The following is a 21,494-nucleotide window of genomic DNA, read 5'->3' on the forward strand; positions in this document are numbered from 1 at the left end:
GGCTATCGGATGGTAATAGCCTTTGCCTTCTATAGTAGACCTGATTTCGCAGCCACCTGATGTGATCTCATACCGACGATTCTCCCACACACCGATTTTGAAAAGCCATAGAGCTGTAATTCTTTAATTTATTCAATCACATTTTACCATAAAGCCCTCAAAATTTTGAAATCATCCCTTCCCCACCTTACCTACTACCCACCCATTCGCAGCCATTTCACCATACTGTCAAACAACCCCGCCAATTTCCACGAAAAACACAGAATTCCAAAATTCCAAAAACACAATCCCCAAAAATCACCCAAAACTTCCCCGTCCACGCCTTTTCCTCCCCAAAACCCCCTCCAGCCCAGGTCGTGTGCGCACCAGTGGCAACCACAGATCGCTCACCTCCACCTTAAACCTCCAACAACTAACCTACTATAGAAACATGGCCACACTTGAGGAATTGGAGCAGGACGAGCTCATCGATCAAGAGATCGCGCTGTCGCTGACGCAAGACATTGCCAACAGAACAAAACTTCTTCATAACGACATTTCAGTGATGTTCTCTGAAAGCCAGAGACTCAGTCACGAAAAGGCCGTCATGGCCGAACGCATCAAGGACAACCAGGAGAAAATCAACAACAACAAACAGCTTCCGTACTTGGTGGGCAACGTGGTGGAGCTCTTGGATCTTAATGCCGAGAAGGAGGCGCTAGAACAGGGTGGTAACTTGGATGTGGATGCTGCCAGACTGGGCAAATCGGCTGTGATCAAGACCAGTACGCGGCAGACGATCTTTTTGCCGCTCATCGGGTTGGTGGATCCGGCAGATTTGAAGCCCAACGACTTGATTGGCGTCAACAAGGACTCGTACCTCATTTTGGACCTTTTACCTTCGGAGTACGACTCGAGAGTCAAGGCCATGGAGGTCGACGAGAAGCCCACGGAGGATTATTCTGATATCGGTGGCTTGGACAAGCAGATTGAGGAGTTGATTGAGGCCGTGGTGTTGCCCATGAAGCAGGCTGAGAAGTTCAAGGCCTTGGGGTGAAACCACCTAAAGGTGCCTTGATGTACGGTCCTCCCGGTACCGGTAAGACGCTTCTTGCGCGTGCCTGTGCTGCCCAGTCGGGTGCTACGTTCTTGAAATTGGCCGCCCTCAATTAGTGCAAATGTTCATTGGTGACGGTGCCAAGTTGGTGAGAGATGCGTTCGCCTTGGCCAAGGAGAAGGCGCCTACGATTATCTTTATCGACGAATTGGATGCCATTGGAACCAAGCGTTTCGATTCAGACAAGTCCGGTGACCGTGAGGTGCAGCGTACCATGTTGGAGCTTTTGAACCAGTTGGACGGTTTCGGCTCCGACGACAGAGTCAAGGTGCTTGCCGCCACCAACAGAGTCGACACGTTGGACCCTGCGTTGTTGCGTTCCGGTCGTTTGGACCGTAAGATCGAGTTCCCCTTGCCCTCCGAGGAGGCTCGTGAGTCTGTGCTCAAGATCCACGCCAGAAAGCTCAACTGCGACCACAACCTGATCAACTGGCGTGAATTGGCCCGTTCGACCGACGAGTTCAACGGAGCTCAGCTCAAGGCCGTCACCGTCGAGGCCGGCATGATCGCCTTGAGAAACGGCAAGTCTGTCATCAAGCACGAGGACTTTGTCGAGGCCATTGGCGAGGTCCAGGCCCGTAAATCCAAGCTGGTCAACTTCTACGCATAAAACAAGGTTTCGTTCGTCATCCATACATTACTATTTGGGGACCTTCTTAAGCTCCTCACGGAGTTTGTCGGTGAAGTCGTCCTTGGCGTCGTCGTCGTCCCAGTCCTCCTCCCAGAGGTTGGCTGAGTTGAGCTGAGGGTTGGGATCCGAGCTCCACTGCGAGTCTTCGGGGAAGTCCTCAAACTCGTCGTCCTCCTCGAGTGTTTTGATGATCTTTCCTTCTTCTGTGGTGGACATGCTGGTGGTGCTACCGCGCTGACAAGCGTTTAGCTCTTGCCACCTGGTGCGCGCACGACCGGGGTAGAGCCATTGAGGTACACCAGCAGGAAGCTTTGGAAGGACATGAAAATTGCCAATTGCTGAGGGGATGTTGCCAAATGATGGAGTCTTTTCACTTGTGGCGATATTGCAGAAGTTGTCGTTGCTTGCTGTGTGAGTAGCGGTGGCTAAAAATGGCTGCGAAATGAGTTTGAGAGATGGTCCGTTGCCCTAAATAGAGCAAAAACATCATTCATGGTGAATGTGTAGTTGTAGTAGGTCCAACTTTGGTGCAGATCTCAATTGTTCTGGTTCTTTTGTGGTACGATGAATGCTAGCTATACTTCAATGAGTCAGATATTGAGTACATGGTTTACATGAAAATCTGGAAAGTTCACCAACTCTAATTCTTGCAATTCCTAGCTATATATGGGAATTGAGTTAAAAGAGGTGATTTTAATGACTATGAGCTTCATGGTAGCTCCAAGGCTTTTCACCATATTTCAACCATTCCCCACCATATAGAAGAGTAGGGCAAGTTTCCACGAGTTTTATGATTTTCGTGATTTTCATGCTTACAAAGAAAGTGATTTTACAATGAAGTTGTGAATTTAAAATATGAGTCAGAATTTCAAATGTCACTTAGATGTGCTCCACTTCAGAGGGTCCATCTCAGCGTATCAGCAGATCTTCCAAACAACAACAAATTGAACTTCCCCAAATGAACTCAATCCCAAAAAAACATTCCTTTTCTGAAATATTTCAAAAATTAACATACCACCTCTCTTTTTTTTTTTGCCTCCTGGTCCACCCCACAGAAATGACTAAACGTGCATGCGAACCCTAATTCATTCCCAAGACACACCCGCCACCGAACCCCCTAACTTTAAAAAAATAACCAATCGAAAAAAAAAAAAAAATCATCTCCCAAAAAACACAAAAAAATCCTTCAAAAATCCAATTCTTCCCATCAAAAACTACATCCCACTAGGTGCCCCCTCCTGCACTTCCTCATCATCATCATCGCAAAATTTCCAGATCAACTCCCACCATGAAAGACGTTGTCGTGGATGTGGCGCCCAAATGCATCAAGGGCCTCGAATTCAGTGCTCTTTCGGCGTCGGAGATCGTGGCCCAGTCCGAGTCCGAGGTCACCACCCGGGATCTCTACGACCTAGAGAAGGGCAGACAGGTGAAGGAAAACGGTGCTTTGGACACCAGGATGGGGACTTCGCTGAACGCCGTGGAGTGTGCCACGTGTCACGGGAACTTGGCGTCTTGCCACGGCCACTTTGGCCATGTGCGTTTGGCGCTTCCCGTTTTCCACGTTGGTTTTTTCAAGCAGATCATCAGAGTGCTCCAGTGCATCTGTAAGCTGTGTGGGCTGATTTTGTTGGACGAACACACGAAAAGGCGGTTTTTGGGCGAGTTGCGGAGACCCAACATCGACAATCTCCGCCGGATGAAGATCTTGGCGAAAGTGGTGGAGCAGTGCAAGAAACAGAGACGTTGTTTGGCGTGTAACCACGTGAACGGTGTGGTGAAGAAAGCAGCCAGTGGAGCCGGACCAGCGGCTCTCAAAATCGTCCATGACACGTTTCGCTTCATCGGCAAGAAGCCCACGCCCGAGAAGGAGTTCTGGGAAAAGGAGTTTGACGAGGTGTTCATGAGAAACCCGGAACTCGAGAAGTTCGCCAAAAGGGTCCATGAAGACTTGAATCCGCTCAAAGTTTTGAACCTTTTCAAGCAGATCTCGCCGCTTGACTGTGAGCTTTTCGGCATCGACGCCTCCAGAGGCGGCCGTCCGGAAACCTACATCTGGAGGTACCTCCCGGCTCCTCCTGTTTGCATACGACCTTCTGTGATGATGGACGCCCAGCTGAACGAGGACGACTTGACGGTGAAATTGACCGAGATCGTGTGGACGTCGTCGCTCATCAAGGCCGGTATCGAAAAGGGCATTTCCATCAACAACATGATGGAGCAGTGGGATTATCTCCAGCTTTCTGTGGCCATGTACATCAACTCGGATGCTGCCAATCCGGCGCTTCTTCCGGGCAACATGGGCCTGGGGTCCAAGAGCTCGAAGCCGATCCGTGGTTTTTGCCAGAGATTGAAGGGTAAGCAGGGCCGGTTCCGTGGTAATCTTTCCGGTAAAAGAGTGGACTTTTCAGGCCGTACGGTCATTTCGCCCGATCCCAATTTGAAAATCGACGAGGTGGCCGTGCCCGACAGAGTGGCCAAGATCTTGACGTACCCGGAAAAATGTACCCGCTACAACCGCCAGAAGCTCCAGAAATTGATCTTGAACGGTCCCAACGTGCATCCTGGTGCCAACTACGTTTTGAAGCAGAACGAGGCGGCCAAGCGTAATTTGAAATTCGGTGATCGTGTGAAACTCGCCAAAAACTTGAGAATCGGCGATGTCGTCGAACGTCACATTGAGGACGGCGATGTGGTGCTTTTCAACAGACAGCCATCTTTGCACAGACTCTCCATTTTGTCCCACTACGCCAAAATCAGGCCCTGGAGAACCTTCAGACTCAACGAGTGTGTGTGTACTCCTTACAATGCCGATTTCGACGGTGACGAGATGAACTTGCATGTTCCTCAGACCGAGGAGGCCCGAGCCGAGGCCATCAACCTTATGGGTGTGAAAAACAATCTTTTGACGCCTAAATCCGGTGAACCAATCATTGCTGCTACCCAGGATTTCATCACTGGTTCGTACCTTATCTCCCACAAGGACTCTTTCTTTGATAGAGCCTCATTGGTGCAGCTTTTGTCGATGATGTCCGATGCCGATTTGCAGTTTGACCTTCCTCCACCTGCCATTTTCAAGCCAGTGGCTCTTTGGACAGGAAAACAGGTGTTTTCGCTTTTGATCAAGCCCAACAGAAAGTCCAAGGTGGTGATCAACGTGGACGCCAAAAACAAGACCTTCCATCCACCCGCCAAGGGCTTGCCCAGTGAAATGTCGCCCAACGATGGTTTTGTCGTCATCAGAGGATCCCAGATTTTGAGTGGTGTCATGGACAAATCCACCTTGGGTGACGGTAAGAAGCACTCGGTCTTCTACACAATTCTCCGTGACTACGGTCCCGATGAAGCTGCTGATGCCATGAACAGAATGGCCAAGCTTTGTGCCAGATTCTTGGGAAACCACGGTTTCTCCATCGGTATCAACGACGTTACACCGGGATACGAATTGAAGACCAAGAAGGAAGACATGGTTGAATCCGCATACGCCAAGTGTGACGAGCTCATTGATCTCTACAACAGAGGCAAGTTGGAGACCCAGCCGGGCTGTAACGAAGAACAAACGCTTGAGGCGAAAATCTCCGGTTTGCTTTCCAAGGTTCGTGAAGAGGTTGGTGATGTTTGCATTCGAGAACTTGACTCGCTCAACTCTCCGTTGATTATGGCCACCTGTGGTTCCAAGGGTTCTACCTTGAACGTTTCCCAGATGGTGGCTGTTGTTGGTCAGCAGATTATTTCCGGTAATCGTGTGCCCGATGGGTTCCAGGACAGATCGTTGCCTCATTTCACGAAAATGTCGAAAACACCACAGTCCAAGGGTTTTGTGAGAAACTCGTTTTTTAGCGGCTTGAGTCCTCCAGAGTTTTTGTTCCACGCCATTTCCGGAAGAGAAGGTTTGGTTGATACAGCCGTGAAAACCGCCGAGACGGGTTACATGTCCAGACGTCTCATGAAGTCGCTCGAAGATTTGTCGGCTTCCTACGATAACACCGTCCGTAACTCGTCCAATGGTATTGTTCAATTCACTTATGGTGGAGACGGCTTGGATCCTTTGGATATGGAAGGTGATGCTCAGCCTGTCAACTTCAACAGACAGTGGGATCACGCTTTCAACGTGACGTTCCAGATCGCCGACAAGAGCTTGAAGCCTTACGAGATCATGGACGTTGTGGAAAAGGTGCTCCAGCCTTTGGAGCAGAAACTCGTCAGATACGACAATTTGGGCAAATTGGTGGAAATAGACATCGGCGACCGTGTGGAGTACATTGACCAGAAAGATGCCGAAAGGTCTTTTTACAGATCGCTCCGTGAGTATGTCTTCAAGAAGGCCTCTCAGCTTGCTCAGTTCAGAGAAAACAGACACCTCCGTCCATACCTCACCAAACGGTCCGAGGACGACGAAATGGAGCTTGAGGAGGACGCCTCGTCCACCAATGCCGTGAACCAGTTGCTCAAAATCTCCGAAAAGTGTGTGGTGGAGTTTTTGAACCAGTGCTTCTACAAGTACAAGAGAGCCAAGGTGGAGCCTGGTACGGCTGTGGGAGCCATTGGAGCGCATTCTATTGGTGAACCAGGTACTCAGATGACGTTGAAGACTTTCCATTTCGCCGGTGTGGCGTCCATGAACGTCACGTTGGGTGTGCCTCGTATCAAGGAGATTATCAACGCCGCCAAGGTGATTTCCACGCCGATTATTAACTCTGTCTTGGTCAATGATGACGACGAGGTTGCAGCTCGTGTGGTGAAGGGCAGAATTGAAAAAACCTTGCTTCGTGACATTGCCTTCTACATCGAGGACGTGTACAAGAACGATATGGCGTTTTTGTCGATCAAGATCGACTTGCGTACGATCGAGAAGCTCCAGTTGGAATTGACCTTGGAGAACATCCGCCAGGCCATTGCCGCCGCTCCAAGACTCAAGATTCTCAACAACGAGGTGTCGATCTACGGAAAGGACAGAATCAACGTTTTGGTGACCCACAAGGAACTGAAGCTGGAGAATTTGGCCAACACGGCTCTGCTGGACTACAAGGCCTCCGACACCAACACATTGCTTTTCTTCAGAATGCAGCACCTCAAGCGTGCGCTTCCTGACGTTGTCATCAAGGGTCTCCCCAACATTTCCCGTGCCGTTATCAACATCCGTGACGATAGCAAGAAGGAGTTGTTGGTGGAAGGTTACGGTCTCAAACAGGTGATGTCGACGGACGGTGTCGTTGGAACGAAAACAACCACCAACCATATTTTGGAAGTCTACGAGACTCTTGGTATCGAGGCCGCCAGATCCTCCATCATCGGCGAAATCGACTACACCATGTCCAAGCACGGTATGAGTGTCGATCCTAGACATATCCAGCTTTTGGGAGATGTGATGACCTACAAGGGCGAGGTTTTGGGTATCACCAGATTCGGCTTGTCAAAGATGAGAGACTCGGTGTTGCAGCTTGCGTCGTTTGAAAAAACCACCGACCACTTGTTCGACGCTGCGTTTTTCATGAAGAACGACAAGATCGAGGGTGTTTCGGAGTGCATTATTTTGGGCCAGACCATGGGCATTGGTACTGGTGCGTTCAAGATGGTGAAGACGTCGAACTACGACGAATCCCGCATGAAGCGCAAGGAGACGCTCTTTGAGTCTCTTTGTGAGGTGTCTGCCGAAGCGTAGGCATCTTGTAATATAGTATGGAAAAGGAGCAGAGCGGCAGCTCTGCAATATAGGATAGCTTAAGAGTTTTAGACAGGCGACTCACTTGGATGAGAATGAATTCAGTTTGGAAAGTGTTATTGGATACCTTGCCATTACAACAATTCTACCTTGATCGAAATATGGTAGAATATGTGGTCTATATAGGTGATTGAGAATGACTATATCACTATTGACGGATAAAAGAAACGCCATGGTTAGAAAAGACACTATTTAAGTTGAAGTGGTTTTCTCGTTTAGCTATTCTCTTTTTTTAATTTCCTTAGTGCTTACCTATACTTATGTTGCCTAAATGCGCTATGGAATTGAGGATATATAACGACTTGATACTTTAGACCAAATGATAGACCCGATGAAAATGAACTTTATGAAAATTGAATTAATGTAATCTGACTCACTAGCTCTGTACCTGTTATGCCTTCTCCTCCTATTAGGAATCTTCTCTGTCAAGTCTGTAAAATTTGCAAGGGCTCATTACTATTGACCAAAATGAGAGATACAATAACCGAAAATAGCTCAACTCTTGATTGTCTTATCGGCCTTTTTGAACTTCACTTTGCTAATTAACCTTCTCATTCTCCCCAAGATTCATCCATATGAGGTGAATACATCCCATGGCATTGAGTATACACAGAGATACGAACTTCCTAAAAAATGACAGACAAGCAGAATTTCTCTCTTATCCTTTACAATTTCCTTGGTCCTTATATGTATGTTGTCTAAATGCGTTATGGAGTTGTGGATATATAGTGACTTGATGCTCTAGACCATAAGGATAGAAAAATAAGAAATTCACCTCTCCTTTGGTTTACTGAGTGTAATACGACTCACTAGCATTTGTCCTTTTATACCTCCTTCGAGCTCTTAAGAATCACCTCTGTGGTCTATGTGTATGAAGATTAACGAGGACTCTCATTATCATTGACCAGAAAAAAAGATACAGTCATAGCTCAACTGTTGATTGTCTTGTCGCTGTGTTCGAAAATGCTCTCATCAATTTAATGTAACCTTCATTCTCCCCAAGACTCATATGAGGTATATGTGTGCATTGAGTATACACAAGGAACGATACCAATGTCTAAAAGAAAGACCAAAGGCACTTTTTAGCAAAACTCTTTTTCTTTTCAGATATCAATTTTTCCCACTCCGTTTAATTTCATGCCTTCTACGTCTCTCTTCATCACAGCACCAACTCCTCCTTTGCAGCCATTCTGCACACTGCCACAAAAACATCAACACTCAACTACACCTTTTCATGTCCAAAGACCTGGTGTACCTGAGCGTGCACTTTTCCCACCCGGACCAGGTGGAATTCATGGAAGACTGGAGAAACTACCACGTGCCTTTTGACGATATCGACACATCCCAGCTTTTTCAGGCTCTGGCGAACATCTTTCCTCAGTTTCTATTGGAAGAAGAAGAAGACGGAGCCATTCCGCTCAGCCTGGCTACTTTCAGCTCAAAAGTTAACAAAAACAAAAACATGCTTCGCCAGCCGATCTGGACGGATTTGGGCACAGACCACTTGAGAAGCGACTCCAAAACGTCAAAACTACCGGATCAAACGATCCTCAAACCACTACATAGTGCTGTAGGAGACGACAGTTTGACAGACTTCCTTTCCAACGGCTACAACGCTGAGTTTTCCGTCTTGTCCCAGGACAACTACAACGTCTCTGACAGCTGGCTGAACGTGACGTCTGACTTCCCAGTAAACCACACCTTCAGCAACGTCAGGATGCGTTCTACAAGCGGGCCTCATCGCCAACCAAGCGACTACCCGGCATTGCACACGCCGCAGGTCGGCAGAACCCGCCAGATGTCGCTGGACAAGTACCAGACTCCCATTGGGCGCATAGTGCGGTAGGCATCAAAAGCATCAATTAGGCATTAAATAGGGCCTATTCGGCCATCAACGTGATACGATCTTTCTCAATCTCCTCACGTAGCTGTAGGAGCTGCTGCTTGCGTGCCACAGCTCTCTCGTGTCTCTTCCTTAATCTCACGGCAGCCAACACAAACTGGGCAACAACTTTGAAAGTGGGCTTCTTGTGGGGGCTCTTTTCAACGTCGGGATGCACACCAAGAAGAGCCGTTTTGGCAAGCTCATTGCGGAACTCGGCGTCGGCATTACGTAAGGAAGACATCACCATCGAATGCACCAGCGCTAGGTCTTTCGCCTTGGTTTGAAGCTCGTAAAGCTTGGCTTTGTAGAAAAGGAGCTCATTCAGTTGAAGTCTCAGTTCGGTGCCGCTGCGACGGCTATCACCAGAGGATCTGAATGGATTGGAAATGGAGGCCTGGGCAAGCTTGTTGTTGAGAGAGTCAATGTGGGCTTGAAGTTGGGCGTTGGCTTTCTTTGCCCTCAAGACATCTTCGGCGTTTTTACTGGAACTCTTGAACTCGGCAGTGTCAAGATCATTGACCTTTCTTGCAAGCCTGTTGCAATGGCGAGTAGTCTTTGTCAACTCCAGGTCCAAGTTCCTCGCTCGAACTTCCAACTGTGTTTTCTCCGAGGCCAAGATCTTCATCTCCGTCTCCAACGTGTCAATGACTTCCTTTAGCTTTGACTTGTCCTTTTGCGAGTTTGCATTTCTGCTCTCCAATTCAGCAATTCTCTCTCTGTAGTCATCTAAAGCTGCCGAGACATCATTCCTTCTCAGTTCATTCTGCTTCTGCTCCAAGAGCTTGATCTCCCTCTTGGCTTCCTCAAGCTGGTTCTCTAAAAGTGCAACCATTGCAGAGTCATCAGGAATAGCATCAAGTCTGGCCCTCTCTTTAAACACATCGAGCTTGTTCTCGTAGTAACGTTGCTGGTCATTAAGCTCCTTCTGAAGTCTTTCAAGTTCACGCTCCAGGCGCTCCTTTTCACGCTCCAGACGTTCCTTCTCGCGCTGGATAGCCTGAAGCTCGTATGTCATTTCAGCCCTGGCACCATACGATTCTTCAACATAACTCTTGCCTCTGTAATCTCTATTCATGGAACGGAGACGAGATTCCAATGCATCTATTATCTCATCCTTATCTCTGACAGTGGTTTCGAGCTTGCTCTGTGAAAGCTTGTTGTCCCTCATGCGAGTCTCCAATTCAACAACCTCCTTAGTGAGACGTTCCTTATCTTTGGCAACGGTATCAGACTTTCTTCTAAACTCTTCAGCATCCCGTTCGAGCTGTCTGTTTTGCGTGCTCAAAGCTTCGATTTGATGCTCAAGACGATAAACTTTTTCTTCGGCACGCTTCTTCTCCATTTCATAGTACATCGAGTCATTCCTCAGCAGCTCACGTTGAGCCAGCCTCAAGTCAGCCTTAAGTTGCTCAAGCTGCAACTCCTTCGCTTCGAGATCATCTCTCAACGAATTGAATCTAATGGTGTTTCTTTCGCTCTCCTCCACAAGACTGCTGTACTCCTTCTCGTAGAAGTCCACTCTCTCGTTGAGCTCGTCAATAACATATTGCTGGTCGTTCTTCAGGTGAGAGCGCTTGGACAAGCGGTCCTCCAAGTCTGCAATGACATCTTCGAGATCACGCTTCTCGGCTTTCAAATGCTGTGCGTTCCTTCGTAACTCGTCGATTTGCTCTTCAAGCAACTTGGATGTTTTGTCGTTGTTTTCAAAAACACGGAACCTGTCTTGCGAACTGTTTGAGGCAAGCTCCTTTTCTAAATGTGCGTTCTTGCGAGCGAGTCGATCCGCCTCGTGCTGTTTCTCAAGGATATCATCTTCCAAGCTGCGCAAGCGATTTCTGAGATCTCTGGCCTCAGTGGTGGCCTCTTTGAGCTGGGCCTCGCGCCGACTGGCACTGGCAGTAAGCTTGCTCATTTCGGCATGCAATTCATCAATTTTTTGCTCTTTGCCTGGCGCCTGGGATCGTATCAGTCTCATGACGGCTTCCAAGGAGTCCTTCTCGTCCTGTAGTGTCTTTTTCTCGTGAGCCAACGTATCCACGCGCTGCTCAAGGGCTTCCCTCTCGGCTTTGGTGCCTCTTTGTCTCTCTTCAAGTGCCTCCTTTTGGCCTTCTACCAGTCTCAAGTCGTCAACAGCCTCTCGAAGCTTTCTTTGAAGTGCTTTACACTCATTTTCTAGACTTGATATCTGATCATTGGCGTCCAGTGGCACTTTCCGTTGCTGGAGCTCAAGCTGGTGGATCTGAGCCTTCAATTCGTTGTTCTCCTCTTGGAGTTCATTATGACTGTAGTCACGTTTGCTGGCTGAGTCCGAAAGCTGTCTTCGAAGCAGCTGGTTGTCGTTCTGCAACGACTCGAGTCGGGCGTAGAATTCATCGGGGATGTGACTTTTGCTCAGCTCCAGGCGTAGTTGTGCAAGCTGTGCCTTCAAATCGCTTATGAGATCGTCTTTATCAGCAATTGCCTCCTTATACAGCAGCTTCATCGCCTCCATGGCAGTGCCGTCCTCTCTCGTGTCTGTGCCCAGTCTCTCGAGCTCTTCCAAAGCGCGAGCCAACTTCTGCTTGAGCTCCATGTTCTCGTAAACCATGTTCCTCTGCTCCTCGGGCGTTTTACGCATGTACTTCGTCAACGTGGCCACTTCAAACTTCAAATTATAGTTCTCCTGTTGAAGCGTCTCGAGTCTCAGGGTGATTTCCTGAACCAGGCCGCCATTGTCACCGACGATTTTGTCCTTTTGCTTAAAGAAACCGTCAAAAAGCCCTCCGGAACGTGTGGATTTAGGCAAACTTACCGACGAAACACCCGCTGTCGGCAGCCTCATCAGGTGGTGGGTTTCTGTATCGTCTGTGTTTTCAAAAGTCGTATCGATCTGGGAGTTGGAGATTTTGTCACTGTTTATGGCCATTCTGGGCTCTGGAGGCGAGGATCGCTCTTGTGGCCGCCTTTTCCCTATTGGTGTGAATTCCCATTTTGTAGACCTCTCTGGCGGTACCAAAGAAGAGGCAAACATGGAGGTTTAATTTGTGATTTGATTTGTTTGTGTTTTGGTTACGCGGTTCGCGATGTGGTTGTATGTGGAGTCACGTGCATGGTCACGTGAGCAATATTGATAAGCCTGTGTATAAGTGGCCCAGTAGATGGGTGCAATTATATGGGAATTCACATCAGCCAAGATAAATGAAATTGATGAAAAATCTGATTTCAGGTTAAGAATTGAAAACTTCAAAAATTGCGTTTAATCAAATTGTAGAATTGAAGATGTGAGATCGCAACATAGTATGTTCAGAGGAGCTCATCAGGGATCAATTTATGGCAGATAGGATTCCTCGATTGTATAATAAGTAAAGTTCGATTTGGTAAAATTGAAAAATGTGAAAGGCTCCTCGGGTTATAAGAATAAATCTAGTGCCATTTTTTGAAAAAAGAAAATGAGACGATCATTCGACTCCCTGTTTTTGCATGGTATTGGACAGCATCTTATCCTCTAATAATTAGGTCATCCCATTATAAGTCTGATTTTCAACAGAAATCCGAAAATTTTACGATAAAAGCTCTAGTTCGAAATTGATCTAATTTTGAAAATATCAATCAGACCTTTTTCACAAAAAAAAAAAAAAGTCACTTCTCCTTCGTTACTGAAAAGTTTCATCTTCAAGCCATCTTGAACTTTTGTCCCACCTACACCGCCACCCCTGTGCATACGTCTATTATTCTCTATTTTATCACGTCCTCAGAATTACCCGGCTCTCACTGCTGCACCTCGCCAAGAGCAGCCTTGAAGTCCTCCAAAGCACGTGCAGCCTTACCCAGAACCAAACTGTCCACAGCCAACTTGACACCTTCCTCCCAGGAGTCTGTGAGTCCTGCAACCACGGCGACGGCAGCCGCGTTCATCAAAATGTAGTCCACCAACGGGTGGTTTATGGTTTTGCAGGTGTACTCGGGCGTATCCTGCCTCAAGATGTGTAAAAGAATGTCTGCGTTTTCCTGGGGAGTTCCGCTGCGGACAGCCAGCAAGGGGTGCTCCGGGAGCTTGAAGTTTTTGGGCGAAATGACTGTTCTTGTGATGTTGCCGTTTTCATCAATAATCCAGCACTTGGTGAGTCCCGTAGGGCTGATTTCGTCAAGACCGACTTCTCCCCAGACCACCATGGTTCTTTCATGCGAGGGGGTCTTTTGGGCGAGTTTAGCAGCCGCCAAGGCGTACAGCTCACCGAGTTTCTCAGAGTAAACACCCAAAATCCTGGCTCGAAGCGGGATCGGGTTCATGAGCGGACCCAAAATGTTGAATATCGTGGGGATGCCCATCTGGGCACGAATAGGCGCCACCTTGCCCATGGCCGGGTGGAAGGAAGGAGCGAAAAGGTAGCAGAAGGAGCTTTTCTGGACAATAGATGGGGTGGTTTTGCTGTTCACCACGCTCAAATCGACACCCAAGCACTTCAAAAGATCGCCTGACCCAGAGGCCGACGTCAGCGCCTTGCCGCCGTGTTTGCACACCTTGAGGCCCATTCCAGCAGCCACAATAGCAGCAGAAGTGGAAACATTAAAGGTGTTCTGTCCATCGCCTCCAGTGCCCACGATATCGATGTAGCCCTCTTTTTCTACCAGCGAAGGTTCAATGTAATCCAGAAATTCAAGAATCGTCAGCACGGCAGCAGCAATAAAATCAGGCTCGTGGTCAAGGCCTCTCATTCTCAAGGCAGTAAGAAAAGCAGACAGCTGGATATCCAGCGGGATGCCCCTGAACATGGATCTGAGCACGGTGCTCAAGTCATCTGGAGTGAGGTTCGGGGGCTCGAGGAAAAGCAGCTTTATGTACGGCGTAAGCACCTGTTTTGTGGACATGATGTTGTTGATGTAGTACTCAATTTTCAGCAAAAGTGTTGATACCGGCACGTGATGAGAGGGTCCGTGGTTTTGACAATGCCGGGAGAAAATTATGGAAGCAGGGTGGGGAGTCGATAGAGGAGGACTCTGTTTTTGGATTCTGGAAAAAGTTTGAGGCTTCTTGGGGGATTCAGGGAAATGGGATGGGTATGGTGGTGTTGTGCTCCTGCACTGTGGAAAGGTAGCTGTATTTTGCAGCCATTCTTAGAGGGCCGTGGAAGCAAAATTTTGAAAAAGTAAATAGATTTTTGGAATGCTCGAGTTTTGCGCTATCTATTTCTTTAGCTTTTGTTTGGTTTTGGCTTTTTTGCGATGGTTTGATTGGGCCATCTTGGACCCTCGTTGACTCATTCTCACAGGCACATGTGGGAGGGTGTAGTTTGTGAAAATTTTTCAACGAAGACCAAGTGTGGTCGCCCTTTTGTCAGTTTGTTTTTGGAGTTCGTTTGTATTGATTTCCTGGATTTTTAGAATTTACTCCCAAGTGACATCTCAGATCCATGTGGTGTTGCATTTGTGATGAGAAATAGAACCAAGTAGCAGGAGATAGACCATGATTCTAACAAGCGAATTCACTTCGAATGCAGTAAAAAGGGGTCATCGTTACTCCGCCCTACTGAGGTGACTTGAACTAAAATTTAGCTTTAATACTTCTACAACACCACTTCATTGCATTTCTGCATCTATACCTATATTGATACTTTTTGAAGCAATTTCTTAGGCAAAAGCACTTGGTTACTTTATAAGCCGAAAAAGTTGATGTCCTACTTTAGGGAAGTCTTCGCTCCTAAATTCGATCAGCAAAGATCTCCTCAGTAGGTGAATCTATCAACGTTCTGTTCCAGCACTTCGTCAGTTCCTTTTTGCACTAGCTCGGTAGCTCGTAGCAGCAAAGCTGCCTCGCTGCCTCGTTAATCTTCTGGGGCAACCTCCACCTCAAACGTCATCTCCTTATCCACATCCAAGTACGAATCACACATACACCAAACACTCAACTTATGGTGACCTGCAACGGGCACTGTGAAATCCATCTTGACCTCCTGTGTCTCTAAAGCCACAATCGTCTTCTTGATACCGTAAAGCTGCCTGGATTGAGCGTCACCAATAACAACCCACCAGCCTTCACGCTTCTGACTAGGGAAACGTGGAGCAACAACATCGAGATCCTCCAACTCTTCATCTCTCTCAATGGTAACAGAAATCAGCTTGGGTTCACCGGCAACAACTCCCTCTTCAACATCAAGCTCATACGACACATCCACGTTTGGATACTTATTCACAAAGTCAGCCACATCCTGAAGCTGCTGGTCTTCAAGCTGAAGCACATCGTCTCTTTCATCATCCTCCAACGACATGATATCAAAAACCGTTTCGACCTTGTACTTCTTGCACCTCTCAAGTATACCGCTGTTGATATGAGGAATCTGCTTCAAAGGCAGCTCTCTGTTCCACATACCCTGAACAAGCATTTGTGAAAGATCCATCGCTTGAAGAGCATTGAGGTGGCCTTCAGACGACAAAGAGTCAACACAGGCGAACACGAGATTCATGATCGACTTTAAAATGAGTTTCTGGTCTTCAGCTAGATCGGCAGGTAAAGATATTCTCGACAAATGAGCCTGAACAAGCAAGAAAGCCTTGGTTTGAGGCGATTCCAAGACAACGTCAGAACCAATTTTAAATGGAACCACTGCAGCCAACTGGCTCAAGGTCTTCTCGTCACCAGGCCTGTAAAGAAGCAGCTCAAACTCTGTAGCCGAAGTGACGACCTCCACAATATCACGAAGTCTGGATTTGGCGGTAAGTTCGCTAAAAAGCTTCATGGTGAAGAAACTGACGTTGTAGTGGGAGGCGATCATGGCGCCATTGAGTGGAGACATCTCTTCTTCCTCTTCTTCGTCTTCGTCTTCTTCCTCTTCATCTTCCATTTCGATCAATCCGGCATCCGTCAATTCCTTCAAGGTGTTTTCAACAAGATCAGATAAATACTCCGAAACCTCAACATGACCCACATTTTTGAGCCCGTAGAAGCTGGGATTCTGCACCAAACGGCGGTAGAAGAATGTGTATGTGAGCCAGTCCACGCAGTCTTGTCTGGAGTGGAAAGTTCTGGCCGAGATTTCGTGAAGAAAAGCATCGTAAAGATCCGAGTACAAGTAACTCTCCAACGGCATCCTGACACTGAGGAATTTTGAATAGTAGGTAACTCGAGGAGCGTGCACTAGCGCTAAGACCTTGCCTTCTGAGCTTGAGCCCACCATCTCAAGAATATCATTCAAGTAGTAGTCTGTATTCTGGTGAATCTCTTCGTCTTGGGAGCCGAAAATCACGATGTTTTGAGCCTGAGGAGCGTATCTAGCGAATGATTTCGTTGCAATACCGATACTGAGTAGCTCTCCAGAAAATAGACGACTCATCACAAGCTGGTCTCTTGGCGATAAGACCTGGTGGAAGATACCAACGCCCTTTTCAGCGAGATTTCTTGCTGTCTTGTCGCTTATTTTCAGCAAGTACGACGAAATCTCTGCATTCTGTGTGGTGAGCTCAGCGACCTTTTGGGAAATCTCCAAGGCAATTTTCTGGTTGGGCACAAAAATAAGTGTGGAGCCCACTGCTTTCTCCAAAAAGCTTGCAACCTTCGGCCAGTTCAGAACAGTATAATTAGGTCCATTGTAACCGTCAACCTTGATCTCCTTGATAGGCTTGAAACGCTCGTACGCTTCAAAGTTGAAGATGTCCTGCTTGATACAGCCCAACCATTCTCCAAAGTCTCTACCGTAGAGAAGTGGATGTGACAAAGCGGCAATTCGAAGATCCAGCTTTAAATGGGCACTCATCAAACGCATCCTTGAAAGCACAGTTTCATAAGCCGCTCCGCCATTTTCACCACTCGAAACCAAATGAGCGTCATCTGCAACCACCAATCCAATTTGAGTAACTGCTTTTCTTTGGCGCCAGCGCCTGGTAAGAGCATCAAATTGGGTGGGTGTTCCAAGCACCAAATGGGAAGTAGCCTGGATTTTGATGTCTGAAGTGAGGTCTCCAGTGAGTTTGGCAATCTGCTTTGGAGGATCTGTCAAATTGGCAAATTTCTTCTGCCACACCTTGAGATTGACATCCACAAGTTCCTGGGATGGCTGCAAATACACAGCACGCTGCTTGTTTTGTCTCCAGTGGTTGAGTATAGCCAATTCGGCACAGGTTGTTTTTCCACTTCCTTTGGCCATACCCAAGAAGACATTTCTTTCAGAGTTCCAGAGGGCATGGAATACCTGCGATTGAAACTTATTGAAATGGGAAAAGTCAAAGCAGTCCGTGAACTTCTCGTCTTTCAAGGCAGTCGTAGGAATGCTCTGAACATCTAGCAACTCTGTTGCAGACAGTGGCTTTTTAGGAAGCTGGGTGTGGAACATCTCTATGGGTTGTCTCCACAGACAATTGAGCCACTTTTCGCTGACAGCAGTCAAATATAAATTAGGTGGAAGCGGATCGGCAATTGGAACAAAAATGTCAAGTGCAATGGTACGGTGAATATTCTTCTGGTTGATCTGCAAAACATCGTTGTGCAAAATTACCTCACCATTGACGTCTTCGACGATAATCAAGAAGTTCTCCTTGGAGCCATGGAGCGTCCTGTTCCATTCCCAATTTGGATTGATGTCTGCCAGAATACGCAAGGTATCTTGGGAAATTGGCTGAGCATTGCACTTGATGTCCAATTTGGGGAAATTCTGAAGCAAGCTGTATGCCAATTGGCTCTGTCCTTTGAAATTGAAGGCCTCGGCGAGTTCAGCGGCGTTCAAATTGAGGTAACTGATAAATGGCAAATGAGACGCTTCAGTGGCCTTGATAAGCTCAAATGGTGCCAAACTGCCGTACTGTCTGAAAGGAGAGCTAGTGTTCCAAGTTCGTTTTTCAACAATTTTGCAGAGCTCCAAGGTCACAAGCGAAGCTGAGGCCCACATTTTCTTCAAGCAAATCTCGTGGATAGCTCTAAGCAAACGGCCTGCCGATTGGGTGATGTAGATCATGTCAGCCATCAAGGCAAATCCCTCAAGCAGCAAATGGGCAATGTAGGCTTGCAACAAAACGTTGATTTTCGCCAATGGCTCGTTGGGTGCCTCTTTAATAGCAATTGGGCACTTTTCAGCAAGTTTGGCAATCTCAAGCTTTTCCTCTTGTCTCACAGGAACATACCTGAACTCTTCAGACGATGCAAAAACTCGAAGAACGTCGATCTCGGACATCCACGGTTTGAGCTTGTTGTTGTACATGAAGATCGTGGAGTGGCCAATGTAGAATCCAGCAGCAATCTTTCCCAATTCAGTTGGAACCACCGCACCCGTCTCCTCATTGTAATTTAACAATTTGTGGTTGTTCAAAATGGTGAAAGCCGAGTGCACCAAATCGGCTCTTTTCCAATACAAGACCTTATCATCAGCATAGTCTGCTCCGACCTGGTAGAGCTTTGGGGATCTGAGCATTCGAATGTACAAGTACGTCTGACCAAGCCAGTTCACCGCATCTTCCAAAGACTTGACCTGACCCAAGACTATCTCAGCATTCAAATTATCTGCCAATTTGCTCATAAGCTGGGATTCAATAGGAAGCTGCTGGTTCAAAACTGCCATGTAGTACTGGAGCTGGTCGTGAGCTGTAATGATCACACCTTCACCAGATTTATCGTAACGAGGTCTACCAGCACGGCCCAACATTTGTAAAATATCCTGAGGCAGAAGCTGAACCCAAGCACCTTTTTCAGGATTATACGTATCTGTGCCTTTAATGACAACCGTGTGAGCTGGTAAATTGACACCCCAGGCCAAAGTTGCTGTGGATACAAGAACTCTTATATGGCCTTGAGCGAAAAGATCTTCCACAGTTCCTCTATCTTCCTTCTTGAGACCAGCATGATGGATGCCAAAGCCTGAAGAGAGGACCTGACTTAAGTTTTTGTTATTTGCGTTTTCAGCCTCTTGTTTGAGAATCTCCTGAGTTCCAGCACTTGAGCTAGCGATTTTGATGTCCTCCTCCTCGGCCTTTTCAGCCAACCACTTGGCGGTTTTGAAGGTATCCTTTCTTGAGTGCACGAATATGATAAGCTGGTGGTTGTTCTTGATGCTCTCCTTCAATTTATCAAAACAGGCCTCGTTCATGGCAGCCACCTTTTTGATAGCCTTCTTCTCCTTGATACCCACATACTGCTGCTCCAAGGGACAAGGACGGTACAGGGCGTCAAAGTAAAAAAGGCCCTTTTTCAAATCAACATCGATAAAACGTGCAACATCCTCGTAATTAGGCAAGGTGGCAGAAAGTCCAACAATTCTGATATCGGGGTTTCTCTTAGCCCTGACAATGATACTCTCCAACACTGGACCTCTATCGTCGTGCAACAAATGGATTTCATCAATGATCAAGAGCTTCACCATAGATGCATACAGCGATTCAGTAGCTTTTCGAGTCACGACATCCCACTTTTCTGGCGTTGTGAAAAGAATCTGTGTTTCGGCGATTTCTCTCTGGCTAAGGCTAGAATCACCGGTGAATTCGTTCACAACCACGCCAAATTGGGAGGTGAGTCTTCTTTGAAACTCTCTAGTTTGTTCAGCAACCAAAGCCTTCAATGGTGCAACATACACCGCTTTGAAAGACTTCAACGCTATACGACCGCTTTCACTATCACGGTAATTCAGCAAAAGCCGTAGGAAGGTGAGCATGGCAACGTTGGTTTTACCAGCACCTGTAGGGGCACAAAGAAGCAAATTTTCATCGCTTTGGAATGCTTGAGGGTAGATTTTCGACTGGATTCTGTTTAACGACTGTGTTTCTGCAGAGGGAAAGGCAGCCTGAGCCCATTCGGGAAGCTCAGAAATTTGCACAAGTTGTTCATTGGAGGATTCAAGAGATGGCGGTCCTTCTGGAGCAGGAACAGAAATCACATCGTAGAGCTTCTTGTTTTGTTGGTACGAGCCCTTAGGAAGACTGACCTTGGAAGTCGCCATGAGGTGAGCACCTTGCTCGAAAACAAGACCTTCAAGATCCACGATTTTTGGTTTTCTCGTCTCCTGCTTTGTTCTCTTGGCAGGTTCTTCCTGGTCCAGAGCTCTTCTCTTTTTAGGCTGCTCTACCGCCACGCCAAACTCCGATAGAAGCAGATCGAGCCCCATTTCCTTCATTTCCTGTATGGCCTTGGCTTTCTCCTTATCGCCTCCGAGAGCTTGTAGCTGAAACATGATCTTCCAGCGGTTGTCTATGCATACTTTGACCAAATCGAGGTGCTTGTAGTCTGTGGCCTCCATAAGGGCTTTTTCGAGATCGGATCCTGGAATGCTCTTGTCAAAAAGCACTTTCGTTATTTTCTTGCATTGTTCACGAACAGCCTCGGGTTCCCATTCTGGTTCCAGTGCAAAAACTCGACTGTAGAAGAAATCACGCTTGATGTCCTCCAACGGTAAAACGGCAGATTTCGGCGTTTCGCCACCCTGAATCGTCACATTCAGCGAATCCTGAATAACAAGCTCGGTTTCCTTTTCTTCAGAAACCTCTTCCTCCACCACAACATTGGTATGGGTCTCCTGGTCGTTTTCCTCCTCAAACTCAATTGCCAAGGCCTGGTCTCCTCCTTCTTCGGCTGTCTCCTCTTTCTGGTCGTAATCCGTAATGCCATGTGCTATTTTGATCAAAGCATGTAGTTCATCGTCTGAAAGCTTGGTTGATAGAAGATCACCAATCTCATTCCTCCTAGCCAGAAGGTCCCGGTCTTCATCTTTCAACAACTCAAGCACCGTGTCTGCAGCCGACAATATCACGCTGTGAGGCTCGTCAGGAATATGTTGTCGTATTTCAGCCGTGAAAGCTTCAAAAGCCAATGCGTTTCCCTCGGTCGTGGGCTTGTACGCTATATCTTCAAAATTGAGGTCTCTTTGGACGAAGTTCCCATTATTTTGGCTTCTCTCTTCACTTCCCTCGCCATTGGCGGGCCTGGGCCGTGTTTCTGGCTCGGTTCTGGCTCTAGAGCCCATTTCTTTCATGGAGATATGGCCAGCCATAGAAGCCGGCGCCGAGTCTGGTTCGTTCAGGTTCAGCGTCCTGCGGCCTCGGAGAGCAACGCCTGCTAGCTCTTTCTGCAGGTAGCCTCCTTTTTTTCCGTTTTCAGACATGGCCTTGGAAGAGTAGTTGGTGTTGATGATGGTGATGAGCGCACGTGATGAGAAGACCATCTCGGTGGATACAAGTCTGGAATTATGGAAAGTGGGGATTTGAGGATTTA

At 47.4% G+C, this 21,494-nt stretch overlaps 7 protein-coding genes across 7 annotated transcripts; 4 read left to right on the top strand and 3 right to left on the bottom strand. All coding sequences in view use genetic code 12, as the record gives it.

The window, feature by feature from the left end:
• Window positions 1-430: 430 nt before the first annotated feature.
• CXQ87_004383 (uncharacterized protein) lies at window positions 431-1,036 on the top strand (the record flags this gene model as incomplete). Its single annotated transcript, XM_025482824.1, has 1 exon — window positions 431-1,036. One exon carries the CDS (start codon window positions 431-433, stop codon window positions 1,034-1,036), a length of 606 nt encoding a protein of 201 aa, XP_025337767.1.
• Window positions 1,037-1,157: 121 nt separating this feature from the next.
• On the top strand, window positions 1,158-1,706 carry CXQ87_004384 (26S protease regulatory subunit 6A; the record flags this gene model as incomplete). The annotated part of the gene is made up of 1 exon (XM_025482825.1): window positions 1,158-1,706. One exon carries the CDS (start codon window positions 1,158-1,160, stop codon window positions 1,704-1,706), a length of 549 nt encoding a protein of 182 aa, XP_025337768.1.
• A 1,309-nt stretch (window positions 1,707-3,015) lies between these two features.
• Window positions 3,016-7,389, top strand: CXQ87_004385 (DNA-directed RNA polymerase III core subunit; the record flags this gene model as incomplete). Its single annotated transcript, XM_025482826.1, has 1 exon — window positions 3,016-7,389. One exon carries the CDS (start codon window positions 3,016-3,018, stop codon window positions 7,387-7,389), a length of 4,374 nt encoding a protein of 1,457 aa, XP_025337769.1.
• A 1,294-nt stretch (window positions 7,390-8,683) lies between these two features.
• On the top strand, window positions 8,684-9,295 carry CTA6 (Cta6p; the record flags this gene model as incomplete). Its single annotated transcript, XM_025482827.1, has 1 exon — window positions 8,684-9,295. One exon carries the CDS (start codon window positions 8,684-8,686, stop codon window positions 9,293-9,295), a length of 612 nt encoding a protein of 203 aa, XP_025337770.1.
• A 34-nt stretch (window positions 9,296-9,329) lies between these two features.
• CXQ87_004387 (uncharacterized protein) lies at window positions 9,330-12,239 on the bottom strand (the record flags this gene model as incomplete). Its single annotated transcript, XM_025482828.1, has 1 exon — window positions 9,330-12,239. The coding sequence occupies one exon, from the start codon at window positions 12,237-12,239 to the stop codon at window positions 9,330-9,332; it is 2,910 nt and encodes a 969-aa protein (XP_025337771.1).
• An 842-nt stretch (window positions 12,240-13,081) lies between these two features.
• TRP4 (anthranilate phosphoribosyltransferase) lies at window positions 13,082-14,182 on the bottom strand (the record flags this gene model as incomplete). Its single annotated transcript, XM_025482829.1, has 1 exon — window positions 13,082-14,182. One exon carries the CDS (start codon window positions 14,180-14,182, stop codon window positions 13,082-13,084), a length of 1,101 nt encoding a protein of 366 aa, XP_025337772.1.
• An 854-nt stretch (window positions 14,183-15,036) lies between these two features.
• CXQ87_004389 (ATP-dependent RNA helicase) lies at window positions 15,037-21,444 on the bottom strand (the record flags this gene model as incomplete). Its single annotated transcript, XM_025482830.1, has 2 exons — window positions 15,037-15,123; window positions 15,154-21,444. 2 exons carry the CDS (start codon window positions 21,442-21,444, stop codon window positions 15,037-15,039), a joined length of 6,378 nt encoding a protein of 2,125 aa, XP_025337773.1.
• Window positions 21,445-21,494: the final 50 nt, after the last annotated feature.

Source organism: Candidozyma duobushaemuli (genome assembly GCF_002926085.2).
Source record: "Candidozyma duobushaemuli strain B09383 chromosome Unknown E_B09383, whole genome shotgun sequence".
In the NCBI taxonomy this organism is placed as follows: Eukaryota; Fungi; Ascomycota; class Pichiomycetes; order Serinales; family Metschnikowiaceae; genus Candidozyma; species Candidozyma duobushaemuli.